General features: G+C 38.4%; 2 protein-coding genes across 5 annotated transcripts in view; one reads left to right on the top strand and one right to left on the bottom strand.

The window, feature by feature from the left end:
• Positions 1 to 10,174, top strand: part of sptb (spectrin, beta, erythrocytic) — a 114,375-nt gene extending 104,201 nt beyond the window's left edge. For all 3 annotated transcript variants that reach the window (XM_057859090.1, XM_057859091.1, XM_057859089.1), the window contains 5 exons: positions 1,601 to 1,661; positions 1,729 to 1,949; positions 2,015 to 2,188; positions 2,262 to 2,304; positions 8,975 to 10,174. In XM_057859090.1, the coding sequence (XP_057715073.1) occupies positions 1,601 to 1,661; positions 1,729 to 1,949; positions 2,015 to 2,188; positions 2,262 to 2,304; positions 8,975 to 9,160 (685 nt within the window). In that variant the 3' untranslated portion in view covers positions 9,161 to 10,174. The remainder of the gene's footprint in view (positions 1 to 1,600; positions 1,662 to 1,728; positions 1,950 to 2,014; positions 2,189 to 2,261; positions 2,305 to 8,974) is intronic.
• A 3,582-nt stretch (positions 10,175 to 13,756) lies between these two features.
• LOC130931223 (synaptosomal-associated protein 23-like) overlaps positions 13,757 to 26,773 on the bottom strand; it is a 28,009-nt gene continuing 14,992 nt past the window's right edge. For both annotated transcript variants that reach the window (XM_057859824.1, XM_057859823.1), the window contains exons 3-8: positions 25,978 to 26,019; positions 25,818 to 25,866; positions 21,554 to 21,671; positions 21,239 to 21,415; positions 20,993 to 21,137; positions 13,757 to 14,467 (exon numbers count right to left, since the gene is read on the bottom strand). In XM_057859824.1, coding sequence (XP_057715807.1) covers positions 14,405 to 14,467; positions 20,993 to 21,137; positions 21,239 to 21,415; positions 21,554 to 21,671; positions 25,818 to 25,866; positions 25,978 to 26,019 — 594 coding nt within the window. In that variant the 3' untranslated portion in view covers positions 13,757 to 14,404. The remainder of the gene's footprint in view (positions 14,468 to 20,992; positions 21,138 to 21,238; positions 21,416 to 21,553; positions 21,672 to 25,817; positions 25,867 to 25,977; positions 26,020 to 26,773) is intronic.

The following is a 26,773-nucleotide window of genomic DNA, read 5'->3' on the forward strand; positions in this document are numbered from 1 at the left end:
GTTGTACTTTTTTCTTCACTACATTTTACAGCACGTATCTGTACTTTTTAGTCCACTACTTTTCAAATTGTTACCTGCGTTACTTTAGTTTCCCCCCCCGTCATTGTGAAATAATAGTTTCGTTTTAATACCTCTGGCGAAGTCACATAAGTCACATGGAACTATACTGTAATTGAGCATTCCAGGCAGCAACACAAGTACAAGTTAGATTAGGCGGGTGAACAAGATCTTGATCAATAAAAACCAACAGTGAGAGCAGTTCGCCTTTGGATGGGTGCAGTAGGTAAGTATGCACCTGATACTAGCTTGCAATCCACCATTCAGCTTTTCATTTGCTAGGATATATTAGTTATTTTTAGTCACTCATTAGTTTTGTTTTGTTTAAATTAGGGCTGTCAAACGATTAAAATTTTTAATCGAGCTAATCACATCTTAAAAATGAATTAATCGTAATTAATTGCAATTCAAACCATCTCTAAAAAATGCCATATTTTTCTGTAAATTATTGTTGGGATGGAAAGATAAGACACAAGACGGACAAACATTCAACATACTATACATAAGTATTGTATTTGTTTATCATAACAATAACTCCACAAGAAGGCATTAACATTATTAACATTTATGTGTATTTTGCATTGCTATTTGATTGGGAATGCCAGTTCTCTTTGCATTGAGCGCTTTTCTTTTTGTGAACATTATTTTTTTGAGAGATAGGATTATTATTTTGTTGTGCTTTCACTAAATGATACTGTAGTGACTTAACTGTTCGGCCCAAATGCATGATGGGAAGTTGGGCAACCATGACTGTCAGTTGTGGCTGCAAATGGTATACTGTATGTTCTGCATTGTGTTCAATTAGGCATGTTAAGAAAAAGAACGTCTCCTGCTCTGCTCAAATGTATGACAGGAAGATTGGCAACCATGACTGTCATTAGTGGCTGCAAATAGTATACAATACATTCTGCGCGGTGTTCAATTAAGCGTGTTAAGAAAAAGATTGTCTCTTGCGCCGCCCAAATACATGACGGGAAATTGGGCAACCATGATTGTTAGCTGTGGCTGCCAAGCTTATTAAGCCAATAAAAGGCGCGGTCCAATGAACACCTGTGTTCACTCGCATTTCTCTGCCTTTTCGCTCTCAATGTGCTAAAATGGTGTCATTGTAAACCGTTTGAGGCAACACATGAACGGGTCTTTGTGTTAATTGCGTCAAATATTTTAACGTGATTAAGTAAAAAAATTAATTACCACCCGTTAACGCGATAAATTTGACAGCCCTGCCTAAGAGAATTACATTTTATTGCATCACACATTGCTATTGAAAAAAAATCAATAGGGTTAAGCTTAGTGTTTGTTTGTTTTTTTAATTATTTTTGTAAATTGATTTGTCTTTTTTACTATGTATCTAAAAACTTTAACTGACAAAGGGATATTTGTACACATAATCTCTTCTACAATTTGTATTTTCCATTTTACATTATTTTTTTTTACCAAAAATCTATTAGATTTTATTATAATTATGTTTAACACTGTGGGCATTTACTCTAAATGTAAATTTGATTTTTTTTAACACACATTTGACGTTTGTTCCAATCAGGAGAGAAGACACGGGTTTCGCCGAATCTTCGCAACTCTTCACACAGGAGGAAGAAACTCTGGTGAGTTGATGTAAATATACTGTAGTTGATGCAACTTACTCTAACACATGGCCCCTATCTCCTTCAGTCTGGCGCGGCCGAACCCAGCTCCGGCTTTCCCGAGGTGACGGCGACGTCCGAGAGGAGGGACAGTGGCTCTCTGGAGCCGTCCGTTTCGTTAGCGGCCGAGGGGCAGCGGCGGGCCGTTACCTTGCCCGGTGAGGCGGTCCGGGCCCAGACGGTGCTGCTGGAGGGCCTGCTGGGACGCAAGCAGGACGTAGGGGGCTCTGGGAAGAAGGCCTCCAATAGGTAAAACAATTTCCAGGGCTGATATTGTGTCAAATGGATAGTAAGTAACGTAATGTCGTGCATAGGTCGTGGAACAACTTGTACTGCGTTCTGAGACCCGGCCAGCTGTCGGTCTATAAAGATGCCAAAAGCTTCGGCCACGGCACCACCTTTCACGGCGAGGACCCACTTCAACTGGCCAACGCCACTTGGGAGCCGCTTGACAATTACAAGAGGAAGAAGCACGTAGCTAAACTACGGTGGGACATTTTGTCATCAGTGACAAAAGCCACCATGTTCATCCATGCTCAAACATGTTTCTCTGGTTCTCAGGCTTGGAGATGGAAGTGAATATTTGTTCAACTTTAAAGACGTGGTGAGATTTTTTTGTTAATTGAGTCAAATTTACACAATTTTAACACAACTTATCACTTCAACTATTAAAATTAACACACAAATGTGAAATTTTACCTTTAAGAAAATATTTTGAATAAAAAAGGATTTGGAAAATGATGTACTTTCCACAAAACCTTTTCCTTCAAATCAAACAATCGCCAAGTTAGAAATGAACTTTCTTTAAAAAGAATAAAATAAAATAAAGATATTTTTCACAAAAAAAATTCTATAAACCTTTATAGAGGACTCATTGAACTCATTGGCTGCCATTAAAGGTGCTAGACGTCCAATCCATTTTGACTGTGAAAAAAAAATCTATTCATAAAGAGCAAAAAGGCGGGGGGGGGGGGATCGTCTTTTTATTATAATAAAATTGCCATACCTTTAAAAAAAAAAATCCAAGAGAACTAACCAATAAATTATATCCCAACCAAAGTTTTGCACCCAATACACCTAACTCGACCTACTTAAAATATTGCATTTTTTTCTTGTTAACGTCAATAACAGACAAGACAAAGCTGTAGGTTGTATAAAAAAAGATATTCATCTCTTAAAAAAAAAAAAAATTACAATTTTGGCTACAAGTTTGTGTTTATTTATTAAAATGTGGATATTTGAGACGTATTTTTCGGTTATCAGGCCCCCCACCTGCAGTCCACGGGTAAATATAATTAGCTAACGATAGCACCACTATGTTCATAGGTAGCATAGATGTGTAACAATGTACTGTGGTACCTCTACTTAGGAAATTAAGTGGTTCTGGAAGTAGTTTCTTGAAAATTCTTTAAGTAGTAACGCGTTTTCCTTGTAAATGCCCTAACCCTTTATTGCCGAATGTATCACATTTGATACACCTAAAATTTCATGATTTTGAGACTAATTCAGAATTTTGAAATTTCAAGTCAACACATGCATCTGTAGTTTCCTTGAGAAAAAAAAACAGGATCTAGCAAGGGTTATAGATATTAGTGCGCTTTTTACACATAATCATTTTGCCTTCTTGTAAAAAAAAAAAAAAAAATTGAAAAAATGGTTTCATTAGGACCTTATTTTTCAAATTTTGGGATTCTCTGATAATTGCTTCATGTTGCAGGTATTTAAGGGCTAATCTGTTCCAAGCCCCCCAAATTTAGATATAAATCTTTTATAATGCATAAAAATGCATCAAAACCTGAAACAAATAGATGTTACAATTAGATTATTGCACAATTAAAGTCACATCTGAGTTGTGCATTATGTACAAAACAAAGAATAGAGTAAAGAACAAAACTCTTACTCTTACTCTGCTGGCCAAAAGTATTGGCACCCCTGCAATTCTGTCAGATAATGCTCAATTTATCCCAGAAAATGATTGCAATTACAAATGCTATGGCAGTGATATCTTAATTTATTTTTGCAATGAAAAAACACAAAAGAGAATAGAAAAAAAAATTAAATCATTAAAAATTGATTAAAATGGATTAAAGTTGACTCAACCTCTGTCCTGTGTCCTTGTGTGTACCACATTGAGTATGGAGAAAAGAAAGAACCAAAGAACTGTCTGAGGATTTAGAAGCAAAATTTTGAGGAAGCGTGGGCGATATCAAGGCTACAAGTCCATCTCCAAAGACCTGAATGTTCCTGTGTCTACCGTGCACTGTGACATCAATAACTGTAATGGCACTGTGGCTAACCTCCCTAGATGTAGACGGAAAAGAAAAATTGAAGAGAGATTTCAACGAAAGATTGTGCGGATGGTGGATAAAGAACCTTGACTAACATCCAAACAAGTTCAAGCTGTCCTGCAGTCCAAGGGTACAACAGTGTCAACCCGTACTATCCGTCGGCGTCTGAATGAAAAGGGACTTTATAGTAGGATACCCAGGAAGACCCCACTTCTGACCCAGAGACATATATAAGCCAGGCTGGTGTTTGCCAAAACTTACCTGTGAAAGCCAAAAACGTTATGAAAGAATGTTCTCTGGTGAGATGAGACAAAAGTAGAGCTTTTTGGGAAAAGCCATCAACATAGAGTTCACAGGGGGAAAAAAAACAAGGTTTTCAAAAAAAAAAAGAACACGTTCACCACAGTCAAACATGGCGGAGGTTCCCTGATATTTTGGGGTTGCTTTGCTTTCCCTGGCACTGGACTGCTTGACCGTGTGCATGGCATTATGAAGTTTGAAGACTACCAACAAATTTTGCAGCATAATGTAGGGCCCAGTGAGAGAAAGCTGGATCTCCCTCAGAGGTCATAGGTCTTCCAGCAGGACAATGACCCAAAACATACTTCAAAAAGCACTAGAAAATAGATTTAGAGAAACCACTGGAGATTTCTAAAGTGTCCAGCAATGAGTCCAAACCTGAATCCCATAGAACACCTGTAGAGAGATCTGAAAATGGCAGTTTGGAGAAGGCACCCTTCAAATCTCAGAGAGCTGGAGCAGATCGGTCTAAAATTCCAGCAGAGCATTGAAAGAAACTCATTGATGGATACCAGAAGGGGTTGTTGGCAGTTATTTTGTCTAAAGGTTGTGCTACCAAGTATTAGGCTGAGGGTGCCAATACTTTTGTCTGGCCCATCTTTGGAGTTTTGTGTAAAACGATATATATTAATTCTCTTTTGTGTTTTTTCATTGCAAACAAAATAAATAAAGATATTACTAACAAAGCATTTGTAATTGCTATCATTTTCTGGGAGAAATTGAGCATTATCTGACAGAATTGCAGGGGTGCCAATACTTTTGGCCAGCAGTGTATGTAAAGCTGTCAGAACACGAGGTCCCTCTTAGCCAATTGGATGCCAGGAATGCTTGGCAATAGACCCTACTCACCAACGTCACAGAATGACGTGTCGCTGTATCCGGCCGCCATATTGTCCGTCTTTGTTTATCCGTATTCTCAATGGTTTCAATTTGTCGTACAATTTATAGTGCAATTCATGGAAGCCCTGGTGCTTTCAGACGCTGTAAACTCATTGGATGCGTTTCATAAAAGGTGTTATGTGGAAAAGCTTCAGTCTATCCATTCGCCAGATCCATATTTGATGCCTAAATTGATATTTTTCGACCCGCTGTCTTCGCCCTCTCTGCCTGACATCTGCTGCCCTGATATCGACAACTATCTTGTCCACACAAAATCAGCCTATTCTCACGAAAGTTTGAAAAACTTTAAGAGCAGCACTCTAAGCAACTTTACCCCGTGTGACCCTTTACTTCCAATTTTCTAAAATGGCGACAATCAATAAAAAAAAAAAAAGTTGACTGCGATGGCTGACGCTTCAAAGATAGGTGGATATTGGACTATTTCTTCAATAAAACACGCAACAACTGTGTCTGCCTCATTTGCAAAGAGACAGTAGCTGTTTTCAAATAGTTCGAAGTGACGCGATAATTATATTACCGAACAAGACACGCTCACATGTGCGACATTACAGGGAAGATACGCAGCGAGAAATTATAGCAACTTGAAGCTAGTTTAATTTCACAGCAGCAGTATTTCGCAAGAGCCCGAGTGTCGAAAGAGAACGCCACAAAGACGAGACTATTGAAATTATGAATTAAAAAAAAAAATACAGCAAATGTGACACACAGAAGGGCTTGCTAAAATTTGTTTAAATATATTGTTCTATGTAAATCAGCCAAGGTAGCCCCCCGCATTTTTACCACACCAAATCTGGCCCCCTTTGCAAAAGGTTTGGACACACCCGTTTAACTGATGATCCATAGACGAGGCCAGCTTCTTTCACTTGGTACCAGCTAAATATTATTCAAAATGTAATGATGGTGGAAGAAATAAGCATCTTGAATTTGAAGCTGTATGTTGTCAGCGATTAGCCTCGCAATGATCTTAATTGTGGTTGTCAGCCCAAAACCCTCTAAATATATATTAAATGCATCTTACCAGATATAAAATGACTACTACATAATCTGTGGTAATCGTTTGGAGCCCAGTTTTCTCGTCGAATTGCAGCAGTCCATCTCGCTCTCCTCTCCGGGTCTCTCGGAATACGGTAGAACTTCAAGTCTCTCCGTCTATCTTCTCTGTTATTGCAACCAACCGCCACACGTGCCTTCACCATTTTGATTATTAATGTTAACGAGCAGAAAAACATGCCATAATAGGAGGAATTTACGTAGCGGTAATGCGTCAACACGACGAGTAGACGGACAATATGGCACGGAGGCGTGGTTGTGACGTCATGTGAGTACGGTCTATAGCCAGTGGCAGAGCAGCTATACAGTGAGGCAAATAAGCATTTAGTAAACCAACAATTGCGCAAGTTCTCCAACTTGAAAAGATTACAGAGGCCTGTAATTGTCAACATGGGTAAACCTCAACCATGAGAGAAAGAATGTGGAAAAAAAAAAAAACCAGAAAATCACATTGTTTGATTTTTAAAGAATTTATTCGCAAATCATGCTGGTCAATACCAAAAGTTCATCTCAATACTTTTTTATGTACCCTTTGTTGGCAATAACGGAGGCCAAACGTTTTCTGTAACTCTTCACTCTTCGCTTGGTGTAAAGAAATCAACTGTGGGAGCAATTATTAGAAAATGGAAGACATACAAGACCACTGATAATCTCCCTCGATCTGGGGCTCCGTGCAAGATCTCACCTCGTGGCGTCAAAATGATAACAAGAACGGTGAGCAAAAATCCCTGAACCACACGGGTGGACCTAGTGAATGACCTACAGAGAGCTGGGACCACAGTAACAAAGGCTACTATCAGTAACACAATGCGCCGCCAGGGACTCACATCCTGCACTGCCAGATGTGTCCCCCTGCTGAAGCCAGTACACGTCCAGCCCCGTCTGCGGTTCGCTAGAGAGCCTTTGGATGATCCAGAAGAGGACTGGGAGAATGTATTATGGTCAGATGAAACCAAAATACAACTTTTTGGTAGAAACACAGGTTCTTGTGTTTGGAGGAAAAAGAATACTGAATTGCAGCCGAAGAACACCATACCCACTGTGAAGCATAGGGTGGAAACATCATGCTTTGGGGCTGTTTTTCTGTAAAGGGACCAGGACAACTGATCTGTGTAAAGGAAAGAATGAATGGGGCCATGTATCGAGAGATTTTGAGTGAAAATCTCCTTCCATCAGCCAGGGCATTGAAGATGAGACATGGCTGGGTCTTTCAGCATGACAATGATCCAAAACACACAGCCAGGGCAACAAAGGAGTGGCTTCGTAAGAAGCATTTCAAGGTCCTGGAGTGGCCAAGCCAGTCTCCAGATCTTAACCCCATAGAAAATCTGTGGAGGGAGTTGAAAGTCCGTGTTGCCCAACAATAGCCCCACATCATCATTGCTCTAGAGGAGATCTGCATGGAGGAATGGGCCAAAATACCAGCAACAGTGTGTGAAAAGTTTGAAGAGAGATTAAGATTTGAATGAGGCAAAATAACATGTTTTTTCTCTCAAATATATTGTTATAATCAGGGGTGCACATAAGTGGTCCGCATGCGCGCATGCGTACTGGACGTAGACACATGCGCTGGCCGTCAACGGCTTCCATACGCTTTTGCGTACCGATGGCTGACCACTGTATTTGCGGCGGACACGAGAAAATCCCTTCTCAAAATGTCAAAGAGAGAGGCCCCACTGAGTAATTATTTCCGTGTTCCCCCAACCACGTCAAAAGACAGACGACAGAGACGTCACCGGAGCTAACGAAAAAAAGGACTTTTGCTGAAAGGTGGCTGCAGGAGGTACCATGGCTAAAAGCAAATGATGCTCGCATGAAAATGCGGTACAAAATGTGCCGTGAGAATCCCAATGTCACTGATAAGAGTAGCGCATTTTATGTAGGGTCAAAGAATTTCAGCCATCCAAACTTTAAAAAGCACGAAAAAAACAGAGAGCATGTGGCAATTAAGCAAACTATTGATGTCAGACAGGACCCCACTCGCCCTATGGACAAGTGGCGGAATAAAGGTAATGAAGAACAGCGCCATGCACTGACAAACGTGTTTTTGCTCGCATTTTACAAAGCTAAACATGCATGTTCAATGAGCTCTTTGGCCTTTATTTTGAATTAGTGCTTTTATGTTTATTTCTTTACATTTCACTTCAAAGTAATGACAATTTTGTTTTACCAGTTGATGTTAATCAGCATTAATTGTTAATATAATTAACTAAAGGTAATTGGCTAAGTAAAGCTTGTCATAATTTTATCGCATCAGGCGGGCCGGCTCTCAAGCTCAATGAGGACCAAGTCACATCTCCAGGTCCTCCTCTGAGAACCTGGGCAAAAAAAATATGTGCACCCCTGGTTATAATTATTTGTTTCAGATGTACTGTAATTATTTTCTGTATAAAAAATAATTTGGTGTTCAAAAAGTCTTTTTTTCTAACTTGAGTCTTGAAAAACGGGGTCGTTTTATACGCCAATACGGTAATACTGATTGTTCAGACCATAATGACACTGCTTCCTAAAATTTTGCAGAAGTCCCTTTCTTGTTAACACTGTATTTTTCCTGTCTTCATTTAACAAAATTACCTTTTTTGACCTAAGAAATTTCCAAGAAGTCATTTTACAACATATGATCATGACAAAAAGGTCGGCCTACCTCATCTAACTAACTTGATCCACGTTAAAGCAAAACCGATCCTTTCCAACAAACAGTCCAACAACTTTCTGTATATTTTGTGTCAAATTCAGGAAGAGCTAAAGCGTTGGAGCCAGGCCATGTTGAGGGCCATTCAATCGCCCGCGGTGGAGGAAGAAGGGGCGGCGGGGTCCGCAGGGGCCAAAACCCATAGTCTTCCCCCACCGGTCTCCTCCTCACCCACTACTGCCAAGAGAGAGAAGGAAAAGAAGTTTGGCCGCTTTGCCAAGAAGAAGTGAAAAGCCTTCGGGTTGGTGGGCGTCACCGTGGCAACCCAGTCAGGAGCACTCCCGACTTGTTTTATATCATATAGTATCAACATTGGTTCTTCTGCTTGTATTTAAGCCAGCACGCTGTTTTTCCCTCTCTCTCGCCCCACAGGAACGCTTTTTTCACACTCAACCAAAGAATGATTGTATTTTTGCTTGAGCCGCACGTTTGGGAGTTGCCACGTATGACATTGGTTATTCTATCCTATTCTTATGGTGCCTCACACAATGGTTGTGAACTGTAACAATACTGTGCACACGCAAATCAATTGAAAAGCTTTTTGAAGGGTATGCGTCACTTGTAGCAAAATATTTTATCAATATACTTTGTGTTTGACCTTAAAATGTGGCACTAAACTGCCAAAAGAGGGCCATATTAGATGGAAATAAGTAGCGGGAAAGTCAGCGACAGGACTTTTTAGCACCAAAAAAGTATGACTTTGCTAAAAATTTGAGAATAAATTTACAAGATTACTGCTTTTAATTTTTGCAAAAAATGTAAAAGATTTTTTTCACATAACCCAATGACAAAATTTTAACTATTTCACGCAACAAATCTTAGTTAAAAGCAGACCACGACTGCGACAGATGATTTTTTTTGCTTTACGGCTAAACAGCTGTTCTTTTCCTCCCTGAAAAAATATACTATTTCTGAACGAAGATTATTGCAATGATATAATTCTTTAAAACAAATTTTTTTGTTGATTTGTTGCAACCAGTATTGTAGGATGGAAATCTTTTTATCTGATATCTCAAATTTTCCTCTACTAGGAAAAAAGTAATCTTTCGAGAAGTCATATTTTTTTGAGAAATAATTCAAAAGGAAATGTTTTGGTATCAGATTGCTTTTTCATCTGTTGGGAGTTTCTACATTGTCTAAAAAGACAACTTTACACTTGATTTGTTTTTTTGTTTGTTCTTGTAACATTCTTGCAAGGTTCATTTTCACAAAAATAAAACTTGTAATATTCTGATGAATTCTCAGTTCATGTGTTGCCTCTACACTCCTTCCAAATGATGCGGTACCATTATGAAGCCAAATAATGATCAGGTAGCAACTACATGAAAGCATAATTTTGGATTGAATTGCCGTAATTTTCAGACTATAAAACACTACTTTTCCCCCAAATTTTGAATTCCGAGTCTTATAGTCCAGTGCAGTTTATTTGTAGATTTATTTGGATGTAACACTTTGACACTCATAATTTTGTCATGACTCTATCATGGGCATTACTGAATGATTATTACAAATGTCATTAAGTGTCATCTGGGAAATTATGTCACTAAATCCGTTTATGTCCAGCTTGGATCTTTTACATCGACTTCAAAAGTGACATATTTCCCAAATGACATCTTGTTATTACTGTTTTATGACAGTCTTATGCAAAAGCGGAGTTAAGGAGGGGGGGGGGGGGGGGGGGGCCTCTGGTGGCCGAAAAGTTCAAAGCTCTGAGACCCCCAATTTGGCCAAATTTCAAAATTATCCGATATGCATGTGTGATACATCATTAGAAAGTTTAAAATCTCAATTTTCTGGGGGAAGAAAGCATTTTAAATTTTTTTTAATTTTTTTAAATAGCAAAACCCTATCTGGAGGTAAGAGCGCGCGAGAGCAGAATTACAGACGCCATGACTTTAACTATTATCGCGTACTTACCTTGTTTCAATCCAAAAACTCCATGTAGCATGTATCCCTGAATGTCAAGACATAGCTGTGAATTGCCACAGCTGGATTTTTTTGGAATTTTATGGGTGAAACATGGTAATATAACAAGGACCGCGATGCAGAAATCGCACACATCAAGGAGTGGTCGAGATGTTCTTTTTCGTATATTTACCCTTTTAAACAATTTTTTTTTCTTTGTTTGGATCGATTATCGTCTAACATCGGGTAAAATGCGAAAGTAACAAAAAAATACAATTAAGCGATAGTTATGAGGCAGATATCTGTGACTTTTTTTTACAGATACCAATTTTTTCATTCTGACGTAATTTGTTTAAAATATGCGAGTGAAACATTTTTTAAGTCGATTTTGGACATCGAATAATGATTCTAAGCTAAAAATGACAGACATTTAGACTAAAAAATATAATTACCTTTTTATGGCTAGGTTGAAACAACAGCGGTTGCGCTATGTCTGTAAACGGGGGTTTCCGGGGTAAAAGGGACAAATTAAATTAGTTAATTTAATTAAATTAGTTCAAGGCTTAATGGGCCATGAATCTGCTAAGGCAGCATATAGACATATTGTTCTATCAAACACAACAGTTCTTTTGGCTTAAAATACATCAGTTTATTTTATAAAGGGTTGCAAGAGCAGAAATTACTTTTTCAGTCTTGTCTGTTTTCCGCCATATATATATATATAAAGGTTGTAAAGCATTAAAGCAAACAACAAAAATGAATGAAATGAACAAAAAAAGATATGTTTATAATGGGTCAAAATTATTTTTCGAACAAATGAACAAAAAAAGATATGTTTATAATGGGTCAAAATTATTTTTCCAACAGATCATGTGACTAGCACCTTAGACGGTCATTTGCTTTGCATATTATTTACAAAAAAAAAATAGGAAAGGGCAATTTTATTTTTCAAATGAATTTTTTTTTTTTGATTGAAGCAACTTTTTTGGGGATTGAAAGATTTAGAGACAAATGTCCTACCCATAATATGCCCCAAACACAAAGAGGATTGCTAAAATCAAACTTTTTAAATTAAGTGTTTAAATGCAAATATTTGAGTCTCAAATATTTCGTCGCATTCAAAAACTTTTTTTCTATGATTGATTTTTTTTTTTTTTGATTTTTTCGTTTGAAAATATAGACAGCAATAAAAAAAAAATTTTTTTAAAGAAAAATAGCTTTCAAATGCATTTTTTTGAGTTTCAAATTGATTTTTGCATTCACTTTTTTTGATTGAATAATGAAGACACAAATCTACCTCCATATGGCTTCGCCCAGGGGATACAATTTTTGATTGGGGTAACTACATTGGCACGACACCGGCAGGCGTACCATATTCAATGGATGACGATCTTGGCGAGTATAGCTGTCCTAAGCAGCCTGATTTAGAATTCCCCTAAAGAATGATGGGAAACAACAACAACAAAAAAACGCTCATTTTCAACTTATTATTATAAATATTCTCATAATTTTATTGCTGACACTGCGTTTTGGGGTCATCAATGTTGTGCCCCCCCGGCCCAAAAGTCAAAACTCCGCCTATGGTCTTATGGCACCGCTTTCAAAGTGTTACCAAATACCATAACATAGACTTCATAATGATATTGATGGGACACGGGGCCGATTAATAGGGGGCCTATCTCCGTCAAAGCTGACCGAGTGGAAACACAAAGAGCTTTCTACGTTGAAAATTCTCATGAATAAATGCGTAAATCCCTCAATTCTTTTATAGATATGGACGTAAAAGTCTGGATTCTTTGTTAAAAGAGCAAAGAACTGGCCTGTTAGCATCTATTTTACGTAAACATGTCGAATGTGCTGCTAGTCTTTAAGCCACTGTAGCACCGCCTTATCACAGTGTTTTCCGTTGAAAATTCTTGTGAATAAATGCTTAAATCCCTGAATTTTTTATAGATATGGACGTAAAACAGTCTCGATTTTTTGTTAAAATAGCAAAGAATTGGGCATAAAGCATTAATTTTACGTAAATATGTCAAATATGCTGCGGCCACCTTATAAAAACAGCTTTTTCCGTTGAAAACTTGTCAATAAATGCTTAAATCACTTAATTCTTTATAGATAGGGATGTAAAACAGTCTCGATTCTTGGTTGAAAGCAAAAAAAAAAACAAAAAACAAAAAAAAAACAAAAAAAAACGTGCAATTAGCATTTATTTTACGTAAATATTGTGAACTATGACGCCAATGCCGTAGTGACTATTTTCTCCCATTAATTTTCACGTTTCAAAATGCATGCATTGTACGAAAAATATACCTTGAAGCCTTGAACAAATCACTCCTGAGACGATCCTTACCGTTTGTATGCGGTGCAGCTTTCGTACTTTTTCAACCTAAATACGGCGTTAGATCACTGCGTGCGTGTTTGTGAATAACTCTTGATGTGGGCTGGCCCCCTACTTGAAGGTGAGGCGCAGTGTCTGGGGATTGTGTCCCGTCAATAGCATTATGAAGTCTATAACCATAACTAGAAATTAATGAAACGAACAGTAACGGAAGAATTTCCACAGAATACAAATTTTGTCGGTAGCGCCGCAAAGCATGCTAGGAGGCATGTTGGACGACAGCGGTTGACAGCAGGTGGCAGCAGAGGTTGACCGTTTTCCCCAAGGGAGCAGTGATGGCCAAATGAAGCTTCTTGGAGCAATGAAGCTTTGCTTTGCAGCAATTGGTCTTATGATGCCACTGTCAAAGTCTTACCGGTTAATATCTTTTGGTGTAAATATCCCATAATACAGTGAGGACGGCTGCGTCTTATAGTCCAGTGCGGCTCATCTATGAACGAATGCTGTTTTCGTGTCAAATTTGGTGATAGTCAGTTGTGCCTTATAGTCCGAAAAGTATGGTACATTAAGATGACAGAAGTACCTGGAATATCTTTATTACGGCGTACAATGCAGTCAAGAATTTTCCAAACATAGTGCAGCTGAATTATTCAAACATAGTGCAGCTGATCTCAGGTCAGACTAGCTACAAAGTGAACATATTTACACATGAAGCAACTGGGCCCTGATCACAAGATCTGAATGCTAGCATGCTAATTAATAACAAGGATATTTACATTGCATTCCGCTTCGGTGTTTGGCGCCATTAACGGCAAAAAACGTCTAATCCTGTTCAAATGGATCGGACTATCGCCGTCAATGGCAGCTAATGAGTTAACATCGTTAGAAATGTAAAAGGGGGACAGGAAGGAGAGATGATTTTATTCACAGCTCTGCTTGAAAGAATTAAATAGATGCATCATTCAAAAATACACATATAATAATTACACATTGTCCAATGTGTTAAAAACATATAAAAAGGCCATTTTTAGGATTTAGACTTCAATAATCCAATGAGTTTTTGGTATGAGGGGGTGGCCATTTTGAAAAGTAGTCAAATGTTTACAGATACTTCAAAGAAAAATTGTCAAAATTTTAACCGGTCTTGTAACTGTCTTTGATTTGGCGCTCTGCTCAGCAAGATGACTGTTCTTGCGCGGCTGTTTGTGCGTGTGTGCGTGTTGTTGCATCAGTTGATGAGCTTGGCGGCTCTCTGGTTGGCCTCATCGATGCGCACTTTGTTCATGTCCGCCTAGGAGAAAACAAAATTCGTTGAGTGCAACATTATTACCAAGGGTAATAACTAGAGCTGGGAATCTTTGGGCACCTAACGATTCCATTACGATTCAGAGGCTCCGATTCAATTACAAAACGATTATTGATGCACCCCACTCCTTTTTTTTTTTTTTTTTTTTTTAAATTTGTTTTGTACATTAGTTCCAAAATTGTTCAAAAATCCTCTCAGGCTAAACCAAACTACTATTTCAGTATCAAGTTAACATATAGCAGTAAACAAATATACAAAAATAACAGTAAATAAAAAAACTCCAGTCCCCATTCTATATCAGCAGCTTTAAACTACTTTCAATTAATTTAATGTTGTGAGTCAACCGTTAAAGTTGTTAAAATTGCTCCTGTTATTCCATAATTTCTCTTTTGTCTACTTTCAACATGTGAAAGTTTTAAAACTATTTTAAAGATAGATTCAAGTCAATATTTTACCGATTTAGGAGTATTTTAGATAAAAAGTTAATTAGGTTCGCTTGGAAGGTTCGCAACAACAGCCTTGCAGGGAAGTGTACTGCTTTAAGATGGCGGCCGTTACTAACGGCCGTATCTAGTTTTTTGTAGATGTGCTGGTAACGATACCGAAGCTATAATGCATCTAGTCCTATATAAATGATATCTACCGTAACATAATGTGGCTTGTAGCAGCTTTTCGGCAGCAGTCAGGTACGTTGTTGTTGTTGTTTTTTGTTTTTTTTTTAATCTCGTGGCATGAGTTGAGCTAGAGCCTTGAGTTGAGCATTGGCGTTACCCGAGGGGCCGGGTAATGAGAAGCATGATGTTTAGCTACTCTCGCTCCGTCCCTAATTGCGTACCGAAGACCGTGCGGCGCGCTGAGTGTGTCCTACTTCTGCTTTACTTGGCATATTTCAATAATCGGAATTTGGATGTTTGTGAATCGTTCTCGAATCTTCTACGGCCGAATCGCGAATAATCTAAGAATCGGAAATTTTGCACACCTCTAGTAATAACCTCCGGTGACAAAATGTTTTCAATGCCTGCAATGCCCAGAGATGGCCACTGGAGGCTGTTTCAAAGCAGAACAATCCCAATTCACATGAACAGGTAGTACCCGGGTTAGCACGTACTTGACTTATGTGATTTCGACTACGACGCCGGAGTCTTATCTGCCATTTTGTTTCCAGTCATTTTTTTAAGGTGCATAAACAGTACCTTATTGTACCTCAAAGTATCTTAATTTTTATTTTACTTTATTAAAGACCAAATGTGAAGTAATTTCATAAAATGCCAAATAGGTTCACAATTAAAGTAATTAAACATTGTCCAACAAGTAAAGCATTTATTTAGTTGTATATTTGACAAAATAATCGCGTTTCCGAAGTTCGAGCCTGAAAGGGGACGAACCTGGAAGTGATACGTCACACAGAGAACAGCGATGGCAGCGCTCCATACGGCCGCCATACAAAGCCCTTCATACAATGATTCAAACAGCGATATAAGCGATAGATCGAGCGCAAGTGAGGAGATCCAAGTTTTTGAAGAGTTGGAGGAAGAGGAGGAGGTTGGAATTTTATGTTGGACCGTACATGTATTAGCCAGACGCTAATCAGGGTGCAAACAATGTGCCCAAACTACCTGACATGGAATGGAGACAAGACCCATCGAGATTACAAGATTGGTAAGATATACAGTTGTGGTCAAAAGTTTACATACACTTGTGAAGAACATAATGTCATGGCTCTCTTGAGTTTCCAGTTATTTCTACAACTCTGATTTTTCTCTGATAGAGTGATTGGAACAGATACTTACTTCTTTGTCACAAAAAACATGAAGTTTGGTTCTTTTATGACTTTATTATGGGTGAACAGAAAAAAAGTGATCAAATCTGCTGGGTCAAAAATATACATACAGCAGCGCTAATATTTGGTAACATGTCCCTTGGCCATTTTCACTTCAATTAGGCGCTTTTGGTAGCCATCCACAAGCTTCTGGCAAGCTTATAGTTGAATCTTTGACCACTCGTCTTGACAGAATTGGTGCAGTTAAGTTAAATTTGATGGCTTTCTGATATGGACTTGTTTCTTCAGCATTGTCCACAAGTTCAAGTCAGGACTTTGGGAAGGCCATTCGAAAACCTTATTTCTAGCCTGATTTAGCCATTCCATTACCACTTTTGATGTGTATTTGGGGTCATTGTCCTGTTGGAACACCCAATTGCGCCCAAGACCCAATCTTCGGGCTGATGATGTTAGGTTATCTTGAAGAATTTGAAGGTAATCCTCCTTCTTCATTATCCCATTTACTCTCTGTAAAGCACCAGTTCCATTGGCAGCAAAACAGCCCCACAGCATAATACTACCCCCACCGTGCTTGACGGTAGGCATGGTGTACTTGGGGTTAAAGGCCTCACCTTTTCTCCTCCAAACATATTGCTGGGCATTGTGGCCAAACAGTTCCGATTTTTGTTTCGTCTGACGACAGAACTTTCCTCCAGAAGGTCTTATCTTTTTCCATGTGATCAGCAGCAAACTTCAATCGAGCCTTAAGGTGCCGCTTTTGGAGCAAGGGCTTCCTTCTTGCACGGCAGCCTCTCAGTCCATGGAGATGCAAAACTTGACTTTGGACACTGACACCTGTGTTCCAGCAGCTTCTAATTCTTGGCAGATCTGCTTTTTGGTCATTCTCGGTTGAATCTTCACCCTCCAGACCAATTTTCTCTCAGCAGCAGGTGATAGCTTGCGTTTTCTTCCTGATCGTGGCAGTGACGAAACAGTGTCATGCAGTTTATACTTACAATTGTTTGCACTGTTGCTCTTGGGACCTGCAGCTGCTTTGAAATGGCTCCAAGTGACTTTCCTGACTTGTTCAAGTCAATGATTGTTCAAGTCAATAATCACTCACAAGAAATTGCTAATTCGTGTTGCTGTATGTATATTTTTGACCCAGCAGATTTGATCACTTTTTCTGTTAACCCATAATAAAGTCATAAAAGAACCAAACTTCATGAATGTTTTTTGTGACAAAGAAGTATCTGTTCCAATCGCTCTATCGGAGAAAAATCAGAGTTGTAGAAATAACTGGAAACTCAAGAGAGCCATGACATTATGTTCTTCACAAGTGTATGTAAACTTTTGACCACAACTGTAGGCTGCTATTATTTTTATGATTTGAAGCATGTCAGGTAAATTAACCAGCTACTATTGCCTGGGATAAAAGAAAAGTTTTGACGAATCCCCGATCATGTTGTGGAATGAACAGTAGTAGCTAGCGACGTTAGCTTTTATTTACCTGATATGTTTCGGCGAACACGTCTGCCTTCGGACCCTCTGATGAAGGCGGACGTGTTCGCCGAAACATGTCAGGTTAATAAACCACCTACTATTGCCTGGGATAAAAGAAGAGTTTTGACGAATCCCCGATCATGTTGTGGAATGAACAGTAGACGCTAGCGACGTTAGCTTTTATTTACCTGATATGTTTCGGCGAACACTTCCGCCTTCGGACCCTCCGACGAAGGCGGAAGTGTTCGCCGAAACATGTCAGGTAAATAACCACCTACTATTGCCTGGGATAAGAGAAAGGTTTTTGACGGATTTATAAGTGTAGGCAAAATGAACTCAATACAACTATGATCAGGGACTGCCACGGGTTAGCTTTCAGCTAACGTCGCTAGCTTCTACTGTTCATTCCACAACACGATCGAGGTTTTGCCTCGAGTTACCTTTCGGCTAACGTAGCTACCTTGTACTGTTCATTCCACAACAGTTGGCAGCTCTGCTTTGACAAAGTCATCAGTCATCTATCCAAAAATCACACTTTTTTGCAAATCCTTGATCATAAGCAGACAAGTTGAGGAAGCAGGCATCTTCAAAGTATTAGTAGCAGAGAACACTACTCAATGATGGCGTGAAATTCATTTGCTTCGTGCGAACGAAAGATGTCCGTTTACGTGCCCTGCTATCCTTTGGCCACTCATACAACTTTTCTTTAGACTGAGAACAATACATACACACCGCCGTGGCATCTTACCGAGAAGCAATGCAACAATACTGTTCTATGGCAGACTTCTCTCGCAGTTCTCTGTGTGACATAATTTCCGAAAATTTCCGAAGATTGTCAAAGAAAAGCATTTTCGTTGTCAATGGCGTTGCTATGGGTTAAACAAAGAATCTGGTAGGGTTGCGTAAAAAAAAAATAACGAAAATATGCTTATGATTGTTTAGCCATTGATACTATTCAAAAACATGGTTGGCCAACCTTAATTCACATTTGGTCTTTAATATGACTTGTCCTATCCTCACTAACTGTGAAGTTGTTCATCTTTACAGACGGCAAACAAGGCAATTGTGCTTTTGAAGCTTTTGACTTCCTTCACTTTTGACAATTTGTAAAGCTAACACACATATGTACACATATTCAATAGGACATGCGTTTTAACAATAAAACATTTGACACAAAACAATGTGTTTTAATGTCAATCTAGTCGATCAATATGTAAATTTACTTTCCGAAGGTGCACTGTCAAAACTGCATAACTACATTTCGTTATCATTGGGTTCAGCTATTGATAAGGTAAGGGCAGCTTGGGAACAAGATTTGGGGCATCTCCCTGATAATTTGTTGGAATCTATACTATCTTCAATACATAAATCATCAATCTGTGCTAGGCACTGCCTTCTTCAGTTCAAGGTGGTGCACAGGGCTCACATGTCCAAAGCTAAACTGTCCAGTTTTTACTCGAACATTACGGCCACCTGTGATAAATGCAAATTTGGGGAGGCTACATTGATACATATGTATTGGCTGTGCCCCAAACTGCAGAAATTTTGGTTTGATATTTTCCAAACTCTGTCCACAGTACTAAATAAGAATATTAACATCAATCCTACCCTTGCTTTGTTTGGTATTTTTCGTGAAGATAATGATCACTTGTCATCTACAGAACAACGTATGGTCACCTTTGCTCTGCTCTTGGCTAGACGCACAATTTTGCTACAGTGGAAGGGGGCTGCCCTGCCCACGCTTATCCAGTGGCGTCGGGATTTAATGTCTTGCCTCAAACTAGAAATGTTGCGCTTCTCTTTGACTAGGTCAAGGAGAAGGTTCCATACGACGTGGGATCCTTTTCTGACGTACTTTCACAAAACTCAAACAAAGCCATGAGATATGCTCAGATGTTCGGAGGGAACCCTTGAGACGTATGGATAAATACAATCATTCTCCTCCTATTTTTACATTTTCTCTCTCTAAAGATAAAGATATATACAGATATGGACATAAACGCAACAGCTTTTATTTTGTGATGCACTGCCTTTAACTCATCATTGATATGTATTTGTTTGCCTAAATACTATAGTTATTCAGGACATTTGGGGTTGTGGGTGGGGAGGGTTTATCTTGTGTTATCTTGTTTGTAAATTTCTGTTTATATACATGAAAAAATTGAATAAAAATATTTGAAAAAAAAAAAAAAAAAAAAAAAAAAAATATGTAAATTTAGTAGAATAAATTAGCCTTATTTGCTTAATAAAGGCTCGCTAGCTAAAATGCCACAAAAGCTAGCGTATTTACAATTCTCATAGCTAATCTCTCATACATAACTCCGCAAACTGTAGCTCTAAACTTAATCACAAATGCATACACAAACATTTTCGCTGAAACAACTTACAGCCTGATGTGGGACAAACCGGAGTGTAGCTATCCTTTATCCATGTCAGACGTCAGAGTCTGCTCTTCAGTCATACAAGGTGACAGTCCAGCTAGACCCAACGCTGCCACCACAGGGCAGTGTATTATGTATTATAAGATCATTAAACAAAATATGTTTTGGATAGTTATTTTGAGATTTAGAGGTATTTAAAGTGTTAATTCCGATTCACGCGAAAATTCGTGTTACGTCGCCAGTGTAGGAACGGAACTCGTTCGTAACCTGGGGACTACCTGTATGATCTTCCATTTCACCAAAATTTGAAATTTGTCTTTATGACAATCATTCAGGGGAGATTTTTTTTTTTTTTTTTTTAAAGTTGTATTATCTTTATCATCCAAAGGTCCATTGTAATTTATGTACTTTAAAGAAGTTAAATCTATTCAAATATGGCTTGCAAAATGTTGACCGTGTGAACAAATCTTTCGAAGAGTTCTTGCAAGCATGCAGACCATTGGAAGCAATTTTTTAAAATGTAGGTGATAGATATTTCTTGTTCAGACAACAACACGATTGGTCAAAATTTTTGGTTTTCGTTTGGTGAACGACATTGGTTCTGATGACTATTCTGTCTAGATTTGTCAACAGCAGCCATGGAGGGAAAGAAGAAGTAAAGAACAGGAGCATTTAGATTCGTGCGTACCGCCTAAATACTCCAAATGCGGGGGCTTCACAAACGCGCATGGAAAACATGGCACAGGGCGCGAACGGAGGCTAGTTAACGTCTCCAAAGGGTTTGTCTATTTTTTTTTTTTTTTTTAAAAACAAGTCTATGACTTTTACAAATTTAGATGCTGTTCGCATTCAAAGAAGTGTTACTACCTTGTCAGTGATCCGGTCAATCTGTTTGTTCTGCTTGTCGATCTCATTCCCCATGTCCATCGCCATAGATTTCAGATTGCCAATGATGCCACCGACTGCGTTTAGATTTTCCTCCATTTCGTCTTCGCGAGCGTCGTTGGTTATCCTGCAAAGGTGTTTTGTTGATTTATTTTTTTGTTCTAATTTTTTTTTCCCTACTGGACTTATTTGACTAATCAAAATCCATTCTTGAATTTGAACTCTCACCTCTTAATGTAAGGTCCGGTGGGTGGAGGCGCGTTGACCTGAGCTGGCTGACCGTTGCGAATGCCCGCCGGCTGTTTGGCGACAACTTTTGGAACGCCGTCTGTGCCTTCGCCGTCTAGTCCTCCTCCGATACCCCACGTGCGTTTGTACCGCGAGTCGTTCTCGATGGACGACACCCTGCAAAATAAAGATGATTGTCATTCTCGTTGAGTTTGCTGCCAGGCACTCCCAGTCAAAACAGATTGAACATCTATCATTAACGGTGGGCAACCAGTTGCAAAAATGAACAACTTGCGTCTTAGGCGTATACTGTACCTGTTACATGGGCAGATACAAAGGCCGCAGCACTTTGAGAGGTCTGTCAGGTTCTTCTCAGCCAGCCTCATATCTTGATTGATCTGGTCCATGCCGTCCTCCACACGATTCAGCTGCTCTGAAACAGCAACACGCCACACCACGTAAAGCGACATCTTGGCCAAATTTGGACGGAAACAAACAGGAGGTTCTCACAGCGAATCAAAACATCAAAATTGGAATTTTTCCCTACTATAGTGGAACTTGAAACACAGGATATCCCCCAGTGCTTACAAGCCTGATGGGCAACCAGGCTTCACTTTCGCCACCCCCCTTAAAATAGTGCTAATAAAGCACATACATATTTTTACCGTGTCTGGTGCCCGCAATGGCAACATCTATGTGAACAAACCTGTCCCAGCTCTCCGCCATTGCTGTATTAAGATAGATACTAACCTTGTTAATAAAAGGCTAATAAAAAATATAATAGTCTACTATTGTAACGATTAATCGATTGAGTAATTCAATTATTCTATCGAATTCTATTTGAAATTCTTTGAGGATTCATTTAATTACAATGGCGTTGTCATGGTTCATTTTGAAAGTGTTTGCATTTAGTTTTATAGATTTGGCTGGATACACTGCCCTCTAGTGGCAACAGTCAATATGACATACTGTACCTCATCTAACGGCTGAATCCAACTGCTACCCTTTAAGGCCAACATAAGGTTGTAACTAAAGATGTCCCGATCACGTCATTTTCAAAGTATCGGAATCGGCAAAAAAATATCGGACATGCCTTTTTTTTAAATATATATATATATATATATGTATTTTAATTATATCGTTTTCTAATTGTATTTAACGTTACAGACAAAATGTCTAACATTCATCCAGTCTTTAGTTTTGGCTTAATGTAGGGCGATCAAATTTATCGAGTAAACGACGGTAATTAATTTTTAAAAAATTAATCACGTAAAAATATTTAATGCAATTAACGCATGCGCTTCACGACCCACTCACGTATTGTCGCGTTCAATCTATAATGGCGCCGTTTTACCTATATATAGAACTAACAGGCAGCGTAAAATGAGTAGAGAAAACTTTGGCAGTCTTTGGAGCCTCTTTTTAATTGGCTAAAGCTTTAAAATCCCTCTCTCAACAATTAGAAATATCATGGGAAGCAATGTGGGGAAGAACGGTAGTGGTTGATCTTTTCCTTAACACCCTATGTTATTTCCCAATGCAGAGAAGATATCAATTGGTGCCACTACGCACAGTCATGGGTGCACTTCCCACCATGCATTTGGGCAGAACAGTTAAATGGCTACAGTATCATTTACTGAAAGCTCAACAAATACACTAGATGGCAATATTTAGTCACAATATACAAAGTCACATTTATCCTTTAAGAATTACAAGTCTTTCTATCCGTGGATCCCTCTCACAGAATGTTAATAATGTAAATGCCATCTTGAGGATTTATTGTCATAATAAACAAATACAGTACTTATGTACTGTATGTTGAATGTATATATTCGTCCGAGTTTTATTCATTTTTTTCTTAATGCATTGCCAAAATGTATATGATCGGGAAAAATTATCGGGAATGATTGGAATTGAATCGGGAGCAAAAAAAACCAAAAAACAATCAGATTGGGAAATATCGGGATCGGTAGATACTCAAACATTCGGGATCGGGAATAAAAAAACGATCGGAACAACCCTAGTTGTAAAATTTTGTCTGCGCTAATATGTTGGTTTATGCACTTCTACTTTAGAAGTATATTTAGAATTTTTTCTGGGAATGTGTTTGAACGACTTGTTAAGAGCTTTGTAAATAAGTTAGCAGTTTATCGCAATTTAAGCTCGCGGACTTTTGCTACACCTCATCCTCATCTATTTAGACCGTTTGAGGCTACGCTCAGATATTTAAATTTAGTTTTAAAGTGCATGCAACAGGAGAAAAAAAGTTTTAATAGCAATATTATGTGAATTAGAATCATATTTTGAGACGATTCAACTATATACAACATTTTGGCAAAGCGCAGATGATGAGAAATGGGGCAGCTTTGAATCTCATGACACTTTGTGTAATGACAATAAAGGCGTTCTATTCTATTAATCTGCTAGCTAGCCACTCCTACCATTATAGGGCTCTAGCGTCCCCAACAGGAGGATGACATCGGCAGGAGAATGGTTTCATCTGTTTTACTATTCAGCCCATTGAGGGGGAATTATTCAGAACGAGGAAAATGCGACGAAGAGAGCCGCAAAATGTCATTGTCATCTCTCAACTCCAATATTTTTACAGGATATTCTTTTTATCCAAGTATTTTTCCCCAATAGCTAAATAAATGGTATGGTCATGACAAATAACAGTCTTGTACTAAATGGAATATGATATAATAAAAATGCATTTATTCAGTACGACATGGCAAAATTACTCCATAATGGTAAAAACAGTTGACTTCACCTTTACTCTCGCACCTCCCAAACAATACTTTATGCCACCCTAGCTAGTCGGGCTTTTGTCATTTCCCTGCCCCGGCTTCGGAGCATGTAAACAAACCAAGAGGCGTGTCAGCTAGCCAACATGATAACCCAAACAGAGTAATGCTTCAAAGTCTTCGAAGCGAAAAATCACACATAACTAGCCCGGACATTTCACACAGCAGCGGGATTGTCATCTTCGCCGATCGGCAAATACAGATGCTGTATTGTGAGACGCTGACCCGGGTGACGTTACATTCGTATTCGTCCTAAACCAGAAACTGGAGCTGGAAGTAACTCCTTTTCGTGGCGCGGGATTAAAAAATTGAATATATAAAACGACCGCTTCCACACACATCCAAGCGGTCCATTTCATTTAGGAGCATAAAACACCGCGTGAAATATGAAATAAACATGCTTTTTCATGTCATACGCACTTTAAATGCATTTATTGCTCCTGTGAAATGAAAGGAAAATTGTTTTTGGAGGCATAAACTCTAGCTTTCGGTTTTACAGCTGCTAAAATTAGTTCAGCAAAACATTAAATGTTTGTAATCCGATTACTCAATTATTCAAACTAGCTACCGTAATTTTTGGGCTATAACCCGCTACCCACCAAATTTGACACAAAAACAGCATTTGTTCATAGATAAGCCGCATCGGACTATAAGCTGCAGCTGTCCTCACTGTATTATGGTATATTTATACCAAAAGAAACACTTTATTTTGACAGCGGCGTTATAAGTCCATCATAATTATGAGCATTTATGAATATTTAAGACAGATGTCATTTTGTGTCATCTGGCTCACTTTTGAATAGATGTTAAAGATCCGAGCTGGATATTAATGGAGTTAGTGACATCATTTGCCAAATTACACTTAATGACATCTGTCATAAGCTTTCATTAATACCCATGACAGTGTCATAATTATGACGGTCTTGTGACAGTGTTACCTATTAACCCAAATAAATCAACAAATGAGCCGCAATGAACTATAAGCTGCAGGATTCAAAATAAGGGAAGAAAAAGTAGCGGTTCATAGTCCGAAAATTAGTAATCAGTATATTAATGGATTACTTAAATAATCGATAGCTGCAGCCCTACCGGAGTCATAATTTCAAAATTCTTTTCAAATACCATTTTTATTGAATTGTCATCAATCACATGATGGGCCACCAGCGGGCATCAGGTTTTGCAAGTTTTCTGGGGTGAATCCCTGAAAAAATATATTTACAGTAGTACCCTCCAAGTACGAAATTAATTGGTTCTGCTATTCCATTACAAGTTCCCCAAAATTCAGACATAATTTTTTATAATGCATAAAAATGCATCAAAACATGTAACAAATACATGTTACAATTAACATTAATCTAAAAATTAATCTAAAAAATCTAAATCTAATTTTAAAAATCTAAAAAAAAAAAACCAAGAACAAACAATAAAGGTTAATACACTCATGTAAAGCTGTCGAAACACAAGGGGAGGATGAAGAGGACGCTGGGATACACACATACACATACAGTAAAGGTCCCTCTTAGCCAATTGGATGCCAGGAAAGCTAAGAAATAGCCAATGGCAGAGCAGCTATGTTACATTCAGTAAATTCTGGGAACTGCGAGTACCAGCCATACTGAAGTTATTTGCCTTTCGTATCCTAAAATTTCTTTCGTAACAAGAAACGATATTTTCCCATTGTATGTTGTATGTAGAGTCGCCCGTAAGTAGAGGTACCTATGTATACATATACACACACATTTTATTTTTTAATAAACACAGTCTGGCAGACACACCTCCTTGCTGGTCCAACATCACCATGGTTTTGACACCAGTCTCTTTGCTCTGCAAACAGCATAAATCAGCGCTTTGTTAACCAGGGGCCTCATTATAAAATTTTTCTTTTTGTTGTGTTGTCACAGAAACGCCCAATGACGTTGCGGCTGCTTGTCTCACCTCCTCGGCCATTTGCAGCATCCTACGAGTGCTTTCCAGCGACTGTGGAGAAAAAAAATGATTTGCATTTTATTTTGGATACTAGTTTGCAAGGATTTAATGACAATATGCTCCGTAAGGTTAGAATGACATTTTGACAGACCACTCATTTGACATCCAACAGAATTCATATTCTCCCAATACACTTAAATTGATAGTTAACTAGTTTCTGACCTCCACTGGGCAGAAGGTGACAAGATTTCAGAGCCAAGCGGGCGTAGGCAGAAGGAAGGAAGAGATAGAAAAACATGACATCATACACAGGAAAAGTGCAACAAAGTGACAGCCATTATAATTGTGTTATTTTCAGAAAGCAGAAGTCATAAGAGAAACAAGAAATTTTAGCGAGCCAAATTCCCACTTGGTAACGAAAGTACATGCATTGTTAGAGTTAAACAAGCACAATATCTACGGTTAAGTGATGTTTAAGTGTACGAACAAGAATGGATTTATTGATGTGATACGATGTCAATTACAATGTTAAGTTTATGGGATTTAACTACAAAACAGCAACAATTTTCATTTCCATAGTTTCTATGTCAAGAAAATAAATATACTGGTTGTTTTCTAAGTTTTGGGAGATTCTTTTTCAGTATATAAAGCTATTTTAATATCACACAGAGACAACTCAAGGAAATGGAAAATGCAGTTTATGAATTGAGATTTAATATGTTAAGGCACAAAAAATCCAAAACTATCTGGCCATATGTGAAAAAATTTGACCCCCTTAAAACTAATGACGGTTTGTGTCCCCCTT

The sequence above is a fragment of the Corythoichthys intestinalis genome, chromosome 15 (genome assembly GCF_030265065.1).
Source record: "Corythoichthys intestinalis isolate RoL2023-P3 chromosome 15, ASM3026506v1, whole genome shotgun sequence".
Lineage (NCBI taxonomy): Eukaryota > Metazoa > Chordata > Actinopteri > Syngnathiformes > Syngnathidae > Corythoichthys > Corythoichthys intestinalis.